The following is a 15,065-nucleotide window of genomic DNA, read 5'->3' as shown; positions in this document are numbered from 1 at the left end:
ATAATATCTAGAGTTGGCTTTAACTGTTTTATGCACTCTTTTTAATTTTTATTTGTCGTTGTATCCAAAACGAGTAAAAATCCTAAATATCTTTGATAAACTAGATTATTTGAACCATATTCTAAGACTTTTTCTTCTCTTTGATAACAAAAATGAATGTCTTTTTATTGCAGTAGTTTAAACGTACCCGAGATTTATCTATTGTGACAACATTTTTCCATTTTTGTCCGAATACTTGTTCCTCATATATAATCCTGTTGCGCGTTCTGCTTTCGGAGATATGTCGTTTAGAAAGGCGATGCACATTACGTTTACTCGCCTTTTTAGGATTCAAATCAGCTTTAGTCAATTTGTTTACAGCTGACATGAGCATTTTAAAGATTATACAACTGTCTTTTGATTTCGAAGATTTTATTTGAACATTTAAGTTATAAGGTATTTTCTCCCTTCTGTCTGCACGCCTTCGTGGTGTAACGGTAGCCCACTCGGCGTGTATTCGAGAGGTCCAGGATCGAGTCCCGGCGAGGACATTGCCTATTTTTCACATATCCTGCTTCGAAAATAACCTAACGACTCTGCAGTGGCGCCCGAGCTAAAAAGGTGACGGATGATGGTTCTTCACCACCAGGATTTTGGCGAATGTGTACCCTAATCCCCAGTCGTCCTTTAAATCGGGGAGTATACAAACTGGTCAATGAAAACAAAGAACTTGCCTTTAATGTACTTTTATAAAACACAAATGCTAATTCTGATCTCGTTATTCCGCCATCACAGAAAAAGGAGTAAGGTATTTTCTCTCTCCTTTCTGCATTGCCTTTGTGGTGTAACGTTTAGCACACTAAGCGCGTATTCGAGATATCGAGGTTCGAATGCCGACGAGAGCAGTGCACATTTTTCACATATCCTGCTTCGAAAATAACCTAATGATTTTACAAAGTTCTTACCTTTGCATCATTCGAAACATTCCGTTTTTTCCTTAGATATGTATTTTGAACAATTTTCGTTCTTAAAACCAAACTTTGATATCCATTGCTTCTATGAACGCGCCATTTTGAGTTAAAACAAAATTGTCAAATAGCAGACGATAATTTACATTTTCAAAAATATAGGCAATTAAAAAAAAATTTTCCAAGCAGGCGACTGTTTTTTAATATCAAAGCAAATTCGTCTAAAAAATGTGCGAAAGTCCTCTGTATTAAAGTAACATAATGGTCGAAAAGCCTGAAAATATTAAGTTATAAACGTTTCTACTGTCGATATGCAAATTTTTTTCTATCGATTAATCAATATATGCATTTTTTATCCATTAAGTTTTAGTTTATTGGAAAGATATCAAGCACCAAACTAAATCTTCTCTTTAAATCCATCTTGGATGGTATATCGTCTAATAAGCCCGTTTTATAGCAATTTAAATATAAGAACGTTAAAACTTTATTTTTTAGTAATAAATGATTGTAACTTAATCTAAAAGTATTGGTCTTAGCGCTGTTATAATTATCAATTAGCTTTATTTATTAGTTACTATTATATCTTTAATTTGACACCCATTAAAGATAAGTGACTTAACATACGTTTAAATAGAAATAAGCAATAAGCTAGATAATTACTGCGTATTAGCGTAAATAGCTTTCCCCATCCATTTCCACAGTAGATGGGAAACTTTAACTATGGTTCTGCGAAAGCGAAAATTGAATTTAAGCCTGTTTTGGTGAAGGTACCGTTTTGATATGATGTCGATAATCTTAACCGTTCGAGTACGTAATTAACTCTTAATTTAGTTTACGTATCGGCATCTCTAATATATTAATAAGAACTTATTATCCCAGAATTTCAAAAGGAATTGCGTATAGGCTAAACAAATGGGCGATCTTTGATCTTTACGCTGATTAATTGCACTGTAAACATAAGAAAGCAATTTGTTATACAGACGCATTTATTTTTCGTGCAGCAATACGCTTGATTTAATATAAATTTAATTACTTTAAATAACCTATTTTCTTAAAAAGGATATTAGGATAATTATGCAGTTCTCTCGTTTATAACTTTTCATATTGTGTAATTAAAACTGACATAGTGGAGAGAAAGTGTTTCCATTTCTCCTCAACTCTTAACATATATTACTTTTATTTTTGCGGTTCTTGTTTTAGTAATTTTGAATGTTTTTTGTCTTGTTAGCCCGAAAGGCTGTTAATTTCGTTTTGGCCTTTTGTGTTGACAAATTTAAATATCAGTTTCACTTTCCAAATTGTTGCCACCAAATATTATCGTCCTGTGTTACATTTAAACAAATTAAATAATGAAGAATCTGCATAAAATGTATGTATGTTTCTCGCATTGTGATAAAACAGCGTACATAGAGCCATCAAATTTTGAATGACGTAATCCTCCTACGAATATGGGCATGTGGAAGACCAAATTTGAAATTTGGAATTTGTTTTATTATCGATTTCATATTTGTAAAACTTTAACGAATTTTTGATTAACAAACTCAAGGATTTCAAAGCGAGCAATGGCAACGTTGTACGGAAAAAAACATTTTTATCTCCAGCGCGTTAATCTCTTGTATCGGAAAGTCTAAAGATTTGCTCACTTTAATGCTCACTCAAAATTATTTTTCCATATTACTGTTGAATTGAATTTTGTTCGAAGAACATGATATTTAATAAATAAAGGTAACACAGAAAACGCTAAAAAAACGCCCCTTTGAGCGTAATATAAAATCTGAAATCTTTCAGATTTTTTGTTTATTTCTTATTTTGATAATTTATAAATGATTATTAAAATATCGTTTTTAACATCGCCATCTACGGAAAATATCTATTATTACGTCTCATTCATTATTTGAGTATAAAAAGGTTGGGTTTAGATATTATAGGATTATATTTAGAAGCTCGAATATTATCGTGAAATTAAAAACGTATATTTTTTTGATTGAAAATCATTAATATATAATTGTAGAAAAACAGCTAATTAATCACAATGACATAATTAATGCTGGTTAAACAAAATGCTTTCTACAGGTATCAAAATCGTAATATGGAGAAAATTTTCGTTTTTCTTTTCTCTTAATAAAACAAGGACATTTGTATTAGCTTTTGAATCCCTTTATACTAAGCAGATTTTTCGGCATTTTATACTACGTAAACTCTTTGCATTTACCTCAGTTTATAAAAGCAGTATAAGTGTAATTAATCTGGAGCATTTGTATTGAATATGCATATTCCGCGCACGAACTATTAATTTCAAACTTTATCTAATGATTATATTATGTAGTTTCGTTTTAATTAATCATTCAATACTCTTATTCGAACATTACACTGCTTTGCTTAATTTTTAAAACAAAATGTATAAAACTTAAGCCATAATTTCCCATCATGAACGTTATCGCCCATCAATGGTCACAGAAGATATCTAAGGGACAGCTAATAGTCCGAGGCATGTAAAGAATTATAGAAAAAAATAGGCAGTTAAGAACCAGCTTGGAGAAAATTTTTGATTGCTTAAAGAGTTTTAAATAAAGATTTAAATACACATTTACCTATAAATGTTACAGTTTCGCTCTGTTACAAAGTGTCATGCCGAATTATGTAAGCTTACTCTTCGCACAAGTTGGTCCAAGTTGCATGTAGTCTAACTAATTGTAGATTCAATATTAAAAAAGCATAACCCACATTTGGGCTTGTAATTAATCTGGAGAATTTATGATCACCTCGCACCATTATGATCACCTCGCACATTCATTCAATAAATAACTACTGCTCTTGCTCTGGTGGCAAAAATCTGTACATGTCTTACAAGTTTCAATCTTAAAAAATTGGTGCTTAGAATTCTTTGATGATGAACCGATGGGCTTTCATTAAGCTGGTGGCTTCGTAAAAATGCGCAAAATGTCTAAAAATGATTTCGGATGTTCACTCCGTGCCTATAGATTACAATGAAACGGCATTTAATATATCATTGCTGCAAGGGTAGGGAGTGCTGGAGAAATTCGAAGGAGTTACTAAGCAAAATAAACAACGAAAGGGCCAAAAAGATTTGGGAAACTATTCTGTAGTATTGACTATCAAGATAAACAGAGATTTTGATTGCAGATAAAAGAAACCAGGCCAAGACATAGGCATTTTATAGGAACTATTTTTGTTCGATATGAAGCCGCGGTCTTTGACCAATACAATTAGAACGTCCTCCACGAAGGCATCCCTCCCCTTAGGCAGATAGCCCTCGAGGCTTTGCCGTAATTAAATAACCTAACCTAGCCTTTGACCAATCCAATATCTGGCACAGGAAATGCCTACATCAGATTCCTGAGCGAAACTAACATTGAACAAATCGTCATAAAATGAAATGAACGTTGAAAAAATGTCACTTTGATTGATCTCCGAAATGTACAGCTTTCACGCCTATATATGATTCAAACTGAGCCGTTATTTGCTAGATGATATTGTGTCTCGTAGACCAATGATTGTAATGAATTATCAGATGAAATCCTCAAAAGAAACTGTCAATGAAAAAAAATGAGAAAATAGGCGGTCTTATAGTTCAGAATTCAGCAGAACGTTTTTGCACGGTTTCTTCAATGAAAATGAAGTCTTACAACTTGCAAATGGTGAGACCAGCAGCACGTCCATATTTTTGTGGGTACCTCCATATTTTCGTCTACGTACTTGTCCCTGTCACGTCACTTTTTTTCACAACAAACAATAACGCAGAACTCTAGCACATTTCAATTATATTAATAATTCAAAAAGTTCACAAAAAAGAAGGTTACCAAGAAAGAGAGAGAGAGAAGGAAAGAATGAAGTTTATAGTTGAAATATTAAGGCATATACGAAACGTAAGTAAAATAGCATAATCCAAATTAAGACTCTGTAAATTAATTAATTAATGGTCCGTTGCAAAGACGCAATACAGTTTAGATGAAGTTCAAAAACAACGAGACTGTTTTCCATAGTCATATGGAATTTTCTATGGACAAAAAAATGTAAATTTGTGCAAATGCTTGAATAGTCAAACAATACTTATAATGTATGCATAATATTAGTGCCCATATTCTAACTGTAATTATGAAGAGCACCCTTCCCTTATTTTCACCTGTTTGCACTATTAGAGCATTCTTGCTTATTTGGTGGTTGGCAAGAGTGCGCATGTAAAAAATACGTATAATTTCCTCGCCACTTAACAGACGACTTATGGAGAGGTGCAAAATCCACTCGACTAAATCTAAATATCGAAGAATTCTTTCCCATCCCTCCTTATAGATTACTCGCCTGTATAGAAGTTATTATATTTTCTGTAGTAGAAACGTGAAACATCAACTGCACCCCGCTAAGATTCGACTCGTAGATCTTCACTTACTAGCTGGGCGTGTTAAACATTTACCCATACACCCATAAGGGTGCATACTGGAGATTGAGATACTTCTCCGCAACATATAGCTTTAACTGACTTCATATTCTTTTCATGTGGGCTAGATTATTTTAATTTAGATTAACATTCAAGTAGAATTATGATTATGATAATGAGAAAATAACAATAATAGCAGAATGTTAATATCTTCATTTTCATTGAAATTTTTAAACAGATATTGTGTCACTGGCGTATCTTTTTGTACATAAATAGAAACGTATTTCTTGATTTCTGAAAGTAAAATTTTAAATGCTGTCAGTATATACATACTCTAGATTTTATTTAAAGCATATGGAAATAAAACATCATAATCACCACATATGAGGTGGGAGTGCAGACACAGTTGATTGTAATAAAACAGACCTTAACGCCGTAAAGTATATATCTTACGAGCTGTAGTTTTTACATTTAGAACACAGGCGAATGTGTTTTGTTGTTTGTTTGTTTAATTAATTTGCACTGTTGCTGAGTTCATATTATTCTGTGACTAATAGTGAACTTCGGGATCTTCAACATGGCACCCATTCCGAAAGTTAATATATTATGCTTTCTCTTTCAGTGTTTATTCTGTGTTGGAGCCCGTATTTCGTCTACGACCTGCTTCAGGTGTATGGCCAGATCCCAGACGACCATACGTTCGTAGCTGTATCGACCTTCATTCAGAGCTTGGCGCCACTGAACAGTGCAGCCAATCCTATGATCTATTGTCTCTTCTCGACGCATATCTGTCGTAACTTCAGGCAAGGCTCCTAGATCTGTTCCTTAGGTTATAAGTTTGTAAATGTTTCTTATTTTTGCTTTATCAAAACTGTAGTTTTTTGCTTGTGAAATTTTAAACTAATATTATTAGATTATATTTTAAATGAAATCATAGTTTCCTGAATTTCAGGGAAAAAATAGGGCTTTTCCCCCCTCTAATATTGTTTATTTTATGATAAAATATCTGCATATACATTGGCTCCCAAAAGTGTTCCTACACTTATGATTTTCATTGAAATACGGCTGTATCCATTAATTAAAAGTAAAATTTCTGAATGAGATTTTAATAATAAGATCTATAATCTAATCGTAACAAAATTACATGAAATATTTTTAAAATATAGCGAAACTTTATTTTTAAGAAATTAATAATCAAAAAATGATAAACATTTTATCTCACTAAAGTCTTCGTACACTTCAAAAGAATCTTGGCATATTAGTAAATATTTTCATTTTTCGTTAAATTAATATTTAGTAGGATATCCTTTTGCATCCAAAGCAGATTTTAAACGTCTGGGAATAGACTTTACTAGTTTTTTTTTTTTTTTTTTTTTTTTTTTTTTTTTAAATTTCTGTATCAAATCTTTATCTATTCTTCTATCATGATTGTTTTGAGTTCGCTTTTCGTTTTGCTATCGTGTTTTCGTACTCTAACCTCCAGTTTTTTCCAGATGTGTTCTATGAGCTTTAAATCTGGCGACTGAGGGTGGTGTTTTCAAAACCTGTGGACAATTAAAGAGACCCTACGTTGAGAAGCCGTATGCTTAGGATCGTTGAGAGCCGTATGCTTAGGATCGTTATCATGATTATAAATAAAGTTGTTTCTAATACACACATCTTGGGCTGATAATTTAAAATTGCTCTTAAAATACTTAAATAAAGAAAATGATTCATTATGCCATCAATAAATACCAAATTACCTAGTCCTGATGCTGCCATGCATCTCCACACGAGAACACCTCCACCGCCATGCTTAACTGTTCCAACTAAGTTCTTGGAATGAAGTTACTTATTTTTTCTTCTCCGTTCAGTTATTTGACCATAGGAACCCAAAATGTTAAATTTGCTTTCGTCAGCAAATAGGATATTATTCCAGTACGTTTCGGGTGTATTTATCATTGATTTTGCGAATGAAAGCTTTCTGTTTTTCTCACTAACAAAAATTTTTTTACGAGCAAGAACGCCCATGTAATCCAGCTTCTCTGAGAACTCGCCGAACAGTTTCAGGTGAAATTGAAGTAGAAAATTTTGCATTAAATTCTGCAGACACTTTTGCAGCACTCAAACGTGGGTTTTTTCACAAATTTTCTAATAATAAATCTCTGATCACGTTTAGTTAACTTTCTCGGTCGACCTTTTCTTACCTTGTTTTCAATCTGATTTTATTCTTTAAAGTGTTTTATCATTTACTGCACTGTAGAATGGGATAAATTAACTAATTTAGCGATATTTCGAATTCATTTACCACTACTATGGTGAAAAAATATAAATTTTTGAATGCTGTTTGTAATTTCTTTACGACTGCGACCCATTTTTCAATAATAAATAGAATATTATGAAGTAAACAATAAAAAATTAAAGCAAACGATTTTTTAAATGCCACCACAATGCAAAAATTAAAAAAGCGGCAAACGATACTTCTAATTTTGATTTTATTCAAAAATATTTCAGTGTACGAAGACTTTTGTGAGTTAAAATGTTTGTCATTTTTTGATTATGAATTTCTTAAAAATAAAGTTTCGCTATATTTAAAAAATATTTGATGTAATTTTGTTACGAATAAATTATATATCTTATTATTAAAATCTCATTCAGAAAGTTTACTTTTAATTAATGGATAGAAACCTATTTCAATGAAAATCATAAGTGTACGAACACTTTTGTAAGCCATTGTATGTTTCTTTGATTTAATCTTTGTGATTCTGATTGCGCAGTTTCTCTTATTTGTACTCAGAATAAATATTACTTTGCTTGATTGATGATAGTATAAAATTCTCAGTATGTGTTACGTCATAAACCGGAAAATTGTAGGGTTTTGTAACCAAAAGATGTGTACATTAAGAACAAAAATCTGCGAAGTTTTTTTTATATACAAGGGGATTAAAAGAGAAAGTTAGACATATCTTCAAACTGTAAATGATCTGGAATTTTTAGGCATATTTTTCATGCTTAGCTACTCCTTAAAATTTTGAATTCTTTACCTACAGGGATTGAGGGAGTTTATAAAATTTTAAGTACATTATACATATACTGTATTTCCTCGCATATTTTGCACCGTAGCTTTTTAGGGCTAAGTTCTCAAAAGTTTTAAATATTCGCATAATTTTCTGCTTCTTCTATAGTGCATTGAGAAATTATGTTCGCTTAATTATTTTTATTTTTGTTCAGCGTAATCAATTTGTATTTACATTTATTAGCATTTCACCCATTTTATTTTTCTTTGTATTCATTATATGAAATGAATTTTTTGCAGATTTGTCGTTAAGTAACCCGAATCTGGCGAGTGTTCCCACACTAAGAAGTTTTCGAAACATATGATTTCACCTTATTTCTATTATTTACGTTTCAGCTCGTCGTAGCGTTAAATATTGATAATTTTTTCGATCTTTCGAAATCCAAAATCCTTTGTTTGCCCCATTCCCCTTCGTTCCTCTGATGTCTCTCTTGAGAACTGTGTTCATGACTGATTTATGTGAGGTGCCACTGAGGCTTTACAAGGTAACTGTGCCAAACACGTCGCCCAGCCGGCTTAATTGTCATCAGATATTGGCTCAATATCCGTTATATATTGTAATCATAATAATAATATGTATTCTGACTGGAATGTAAGTTTCTTTTAAACATATTCTACTGTCTTAATTACCAATATTTTATCCATGACTAATTTCAGATTGTTATGTTCTCAATACACCCGCATTCTTCGGAAAATAAATTGCTAGCATAGTTTTCTTTTCTCGATTTTCGGACGATAAAGCAGTTAAAAAAAAGGGGGGATGTGTAAAGAAATACTGTAACTACATCATTCTAACTTAAATTTTAATGTAAGTATTAATATATTTGCTTTTGTATTTTGCATTCTTAATACCTACACTAAAAATATTTTATAAAAGAAGAGCAAACAGAGTAGTTATAATCGGAAAATGATTATTGAAATTATGAAAAATTATATGAACATAAATTATGTAAAATATAGTAGAACAGTGTCCAATTACAAATGATAAAATATTAATTTAGAAGTCAAACAACAAAAATCAGCGTTATATTTTCAAATTTTCACAGGACTAGTTTCGACGGTTTTACCGAACCATCATCCTCAGCTCCAGAATGTCGAGAAAAGGAAGAGAATTGCAAGTCTCAAGTTCAAAAGTGAACTGAATAGCAGAATCAATGGAATTCATTGTTGAAAGAATTTTATTTAAATCATCTTTATTACCTTCAACCAGGGTAAAAGTATTGTCTACGTAGCCGAACCATACCGGGTAGTTTAAAGTTTCAAACAATTTTGATTCATAATAATGCATGTAAATATCAGGCAGAATGGGACTGAGAGGGCTTCTCATGGCTAATCCCTCAGTTTGCTTGTAATATTTATTTTGGAAAACAAAATGCGTTTGTTTCAAACAGAGTTGAGTGAGAGAAATTAGCTCAGCAATTTGAATGCAAGAGAAATGAAATTAGAACTCCCAGAAATTTACTCATGTTTTCTTTTGATGTAAAATCATTATTCACCAATGTTCCAGTGGAGGGTGCATTAAGATGCCTAGAAACCAGATTTCGCGAATTTCATACGTAGACGATACTTTTACCCTGTTTGAAGGTAATTAAGATGGTTTAAATAAAGCTTTTTCAACAATGAATTCTATTGATTCTGCTATTCAGTTCACTTTTGAACTTGAGACTTGCGATTCTCTTCCGTTTCTCGACATTCTGGTCACACGTAACACATCCAACTTCAGCACTATGGTTTACCGTAAACCTTCATCGGTTTGCCTTCCACCACACTTCAAATCATGTCATCCGACTAAAAAATGTTAGCTTCATTTTATTCCTCTGTTTTCCGTGCTCTTCAAGTTTGCTCCTCCAAACTATACCTTGATGAAGAACTAAATTATTTAAAAGCAATAGCTGTTGACAGGGGCTTTTCTCCCAGCATTATTAATCAAGCAGTTACAAAATTCTCATCTCACCACACCAAAAGGCACACTCTTCCTTTTGAAGATTATAAAAATTATGTTGTCATTCCCTTCTTTCCATCAATTAGCTACAAAGTTGCACGTATTTTGCAGAAATTTAACTTTCGGGTCGTTTATTCTCCCATCAATAAAATTCCAAGTTCCATACTCAAGGATCCCAATCGGGATATGAATTCCTGGGGTATTTACAGGATTCCTTGCCAGCGTTGTTTAATTTACATTGGCCAACCTAAGAGGGCCTTGAAATTTCGCGTTAAGAAACATGAGGCATAGTCTTCTGTTGTCCAACATTGTTGGTCCGAAAATCACACTTTCAATGTTTATGCTGCCAAAATTATTAAAAAAACATCTTCCATTGGTGAACTGGATTTTCTAGAGGCATTTCACATTCAAAGAAAATCTTTCTGTTCTAGTTAACGACCCTAATTCCAATCCATCTTTCCCTTTAGCCTTTAAAGAAATTATGTTTTAATTCTGGTTTCATCAACAGATGGCGCCAGTAGCTTATTTCCTGTCCAGGCTCTCTTATCTGATCTTTGCTAATCATTATAACTTATCTCGTTGATTGGGGCTTTTGTAGCTGAGGATGATGGTTCCGTAAAACCATCGAAACTACTCCTGTGAAAATTTGAAAATATAATGCTAATTTTTGTTGTTTGAATTCTAAATTAATATTTGTTCGGCGTGTTATTGTATCTCAAATGATAATAAGTTTGGCGTTTCACGCTGTCTACTGCTATAATGCAATTTACAACTTTTCTCGCCCGAGTGATAGGCCAGCATGTAATCTAATTCTGCAAATATAAAAGTACTTTTAAAAAACTACTAAAAATATACCGATAATCTTTTAGATTTTTAATCCATGAGTTTGTTACTAAGACCCTTGAATTCGATCTGTAGCTTTATTAGGAAATCACATTTCATGTAACTATATTCTGGTCTTCGAATGCAATGAATGTTTATGAAATAATTACTCCATTTATTTTATTACGAATGCTATTCAGATTTGCAGAGTTACCATTTTTCTATATTTAAATAGTTATTTATCATGTTTCCGAAAGAACGGTTTTAAAACAATGTATTGAAAAACCTCATAATAGAAAAATTAGGAACATTTAAAATGATTTTAAATAAAATACAGACTCGCCTTCTCACCTTTGCATCTCAAGTTAAATCCAATTATTTTCTATACTTATATTTGACTTATCACTTAAAAGATGTTCCGTATAAAATATAAACAAAAGTCCATATCATCCAAAACTGCTGCTATAGTGAAACCCCAATTAAATTTGTTTTAATTAATACTAGTAAGCCCCTTATTATCTAAGAAATCGAAAAATGCTTCAGTTTAAAATAACGAACATGATATCATATATAGGTATTCTGTACAATGTTGAACACTTGTTTTCATCCCTAATTATCTATCTCGAAAACGTTTTATGATGTTGTTAATACTGAACTTCTAAAAAAATAACTCTTTTCTAACGCATGGAGAGAAGTAAAGTTTTTCGTGTGTTCAATGTTAATTTATTGAGCGCACAGAAAGATTTTTTGGCCAGTTTCTGATCAATGACCTCTCTCAAATTGTTTTTGATTACTCTCATTTTCGAAATCATTGCTTATAAATATAAATATTGATCTGCTGATTACGTCATTAGTGATTAAAATCGAAACGTCAATTTACTTTTTTCTTACATATATATGCGTATTTTCAAATATATATTTTTTAATATAATAAAAAATATATATTTTTTAAGTTTGTAATACTTTTTATAACATCAACTGGTGTGTAGGTTGCAATCAATTCTTTTTTCTCTTCTCCTTTCTGAATCATATTAACTAAGACGTTGATGTCATTGCTGATGCTAGAGAAAATAACTAAAGTAACAATAAATAATAACTAAAGTAGCAATAACTAAAGTCGCTACTTAACGCCTTAAAACTCATTCATGTCTTAACATCTTAAAACTAACATCAAAACAGTTCACAGAATGCAAATAAAAAAATTAGGTCCTAATGATAAGGCTTATATCATCCCAGAGACTGTACTATTAGAATCGTAAAAATCAAAATTTTAGTCACAATAAATCACAATTAATCGCAAAAAATCACAATTACCTATTTTCTTACCTGTCTCTTACCGGTGCAAAAATAAAAGTTTTAAAACTTATGATTCCATTTAAATTGCTTTACAAATCGTCACCGTCCAGACCTTCAAAGGAAAGAGTATTCAAATTAAAAACATTTCTATATTTTACGATGTTTTTGGATACTGCATACTTTTGTGTATTAACAGTCCGTATAAAATTCGTAAATAAACATACCAGAAGAGTAAAAAAAAAATTAAAAATTCAGAGCCTTTTTTACGATTTCGAGCAGTAACAATTCTTACAAGTGAAGTTACTCTGAGAAAACCATTCGGATACCTTCAATAAGTTTTTATCCCAAATATAAGTATTATAATAAGTAAAAAAAAAAAAAAACAGGGAAATACTTAACACTCTGTAAACGTGAATATTGATCATCTGACTGCGTCTATGGCAGACACATTTGCCTTTTCTCATATAAGGTTGCGATGTGATGCGGATTTCCCATTAAAACAATAAAATTAATTTCTCAATTTAACTTTCTTCTACCGAACGCAATCAATAGTAATTCAGATGCTGAATTTATTCAGGATACTAATTCAAATATCGAGATATTCTTGCACTACTTAAAATATAGCTGGTTTTGGAAACAAATTTAGAAACGGAAGCATAAACATCTAGAATTTTAGTCTTTAATTTTTATTACTTTTGGGATCCTTAAAGAACTTTGCAGCTATAAATTTTATGAAATTTATTCAATAAAATATCCTTAGAAATGAGTAAACATAGATAACACTTTTGGAAGGACACTTGATAAATATTGATGATAGAGTTTTGAAAGTAATTGCAGACTGTAATTAACGAAGTATAGCTATTTATGATTGCATATTTCCAAATTAAAAGCAACAAAAAGTCTTAAAATATTTTACATTTAGTGCTTAATTAACAGTTTCATGTAATAAACTCTCTATAGGACATCATTTTTTCCATGTCGACAGTGATATTAATTTACAAGAATGTGGGTGAATAGAAAATTTTGTTCCTTTTCCTGGTTAATGCATTGAACATCTGGTGCCAGTTAAAAGATATGCACATTATGTCAGAGATTCTCTGGAAGTCGATATAGAACAGCTGTTACTTGTCAAGAAGTATTTTCTGGAAGTGTTGTTCCCAGTTAGTTCGTCGATCACAACGATCCAGCCGAAGAATCTTGGTCTCAAAATAATCATAAAGTATTTCTGGTATTATTGTATAATTCTGTGATAGTTCTCGCAAGAAAATCATTTAAGGAGACAAAATTTCAATAGCATATTGCAATTTAACTAATTGTCCGAGCTCTATCTAAGTCATCCATGCGTTATATTATGATAATTTAATATAATATTGTTTAAATATTATTAATTGTGTAGTGAGAGAAAATTGCTGTTATTAGTTCAGTTATTTCAATCTGAGTTGTCTGCTGTGTTTTGGGTTTAGCGTGTTGCGAAATGCCCAGAGACTACGCTGGGAGATAGCTTTCCAGCAAAGCGAGCTGAGGGCTACCAGATGGTGACAGATAAAAGCAGCATTACCAGATTTATCGCGAAATACCCCGTTTGGCAATATTTGGCAATAAAATTGGCGCTATGTCATAGACGGAGCGAGAGCATTCTAGAAAAATTTTTGGGTGGTTTTCTCGAGAATATTCTCGAAGGTAAGTCAAAGCTATATATACCCTGCCTGTCCTGGAAGAGAGTATTGTCATGAGTTCAGAGATTAGCTGAAGAACGATTTAGCGCGTCGGGAGCTTTATTTAGTGCTTCGCCGAGAAACTGTCTTCACTATTATAGCCTAAAGGTTGTGCTACTAATTGTTGCAACGAGTCTGTTGTAGGTTTTCGACGACTGTAAACGAATAACGGCTGTAATATATTTGTAACCGAAGTAACTCAGTTAGCGCAACATGTACATTTATGTAATAAAGATATGATGTTAAATTTGGAGTACATTCAAACGTGGATTTCCTTCTTTTTTCGAAACTGTCTATGATGTGAAGGAGTCTCACACGAGTCTTTCTTTTTCAAAGAGCCAACGTGTCACTTCCGGAAAAATGATTAGAAAACGGCAGTGTGTATTATATCTATTCAATATATCATTTCGCGACATGGTAATCGATAGTCCTTTAAAACAGCCCAAATAAAGTTACTGAATGCTTAAACGACATATATGAGAACATTAGCATAATCCAGCATTGGTTGGGCAGAAGTAAAAAGACACTGTACATATCCTGTGCTATCAAATCTGCTTTTTGTGTATCTTGTAATCAAGATGCTCTGGATCGGATTAGAAAACCGATATGCTTATGATCGTTCGAAGCTTTAGTTACCTTAAATACGTCTATAAAAACCGAAGAAGATGATTTTTCAGTATTTATATTTTGTAATAGAACTTCTTGTGCGAAACTGTCCCTTGTTTTAATATTTAGTTATGTGCATCTATCATTTCTTTACTTTTAAATTTGCATTCTTTAACTGTAAACATAAACTTTGTCCGAAAAAAAATTCATTGTCGAAATTAAGGCGAAATAAAAATAATGAGGGGCGTAATATAACATTCTACAGATAATGCTCTTTTACGCTTTA

The 15,065-nt window shown here is 31.9% G+C and overlaps 1 protein-coding gene across 1 annotated transcript in view; it reads left to right on the top strand.

The window, feature by feature from the left end:
* LOC118196241 (cardioacceleratory peptide receptor-like) overlaps window positions 1–15,065 on the top strand; it is an 880,182-nt gene that overhangs the window by 846,989 nt on the left and 18,128 nt on the right. The window contains exon 7 of the mRNA XM_085814025.1: window positions 5,966–6,146. Coding sequence (XP_085670151.1) covers window positions 5,966–6,146 — 181 coding nt within the window. The remainder of the gene's footprint in view (window positions 1–5,965; window positions 6,147–15,065) is intronic.

This window comes from Stegodyphus dumicola, chromosome 3, assembly GCF_044657685.1.
Source record: "Stegodyphus dumicola isolate Sdum_Otavi_A_Nest chromosome 3, ASM4465768v1".
NCBI lineage: Eukaryota > Metazoa > Arthropoda > Arachnida > Araneae > Eresidae > Stegodyphus > Stegodyphus dumicola.
Note: the sequence above shows the minus strand (reverse complement) of the source record. Positions and strands in the feature narration are given on the sequence as shown.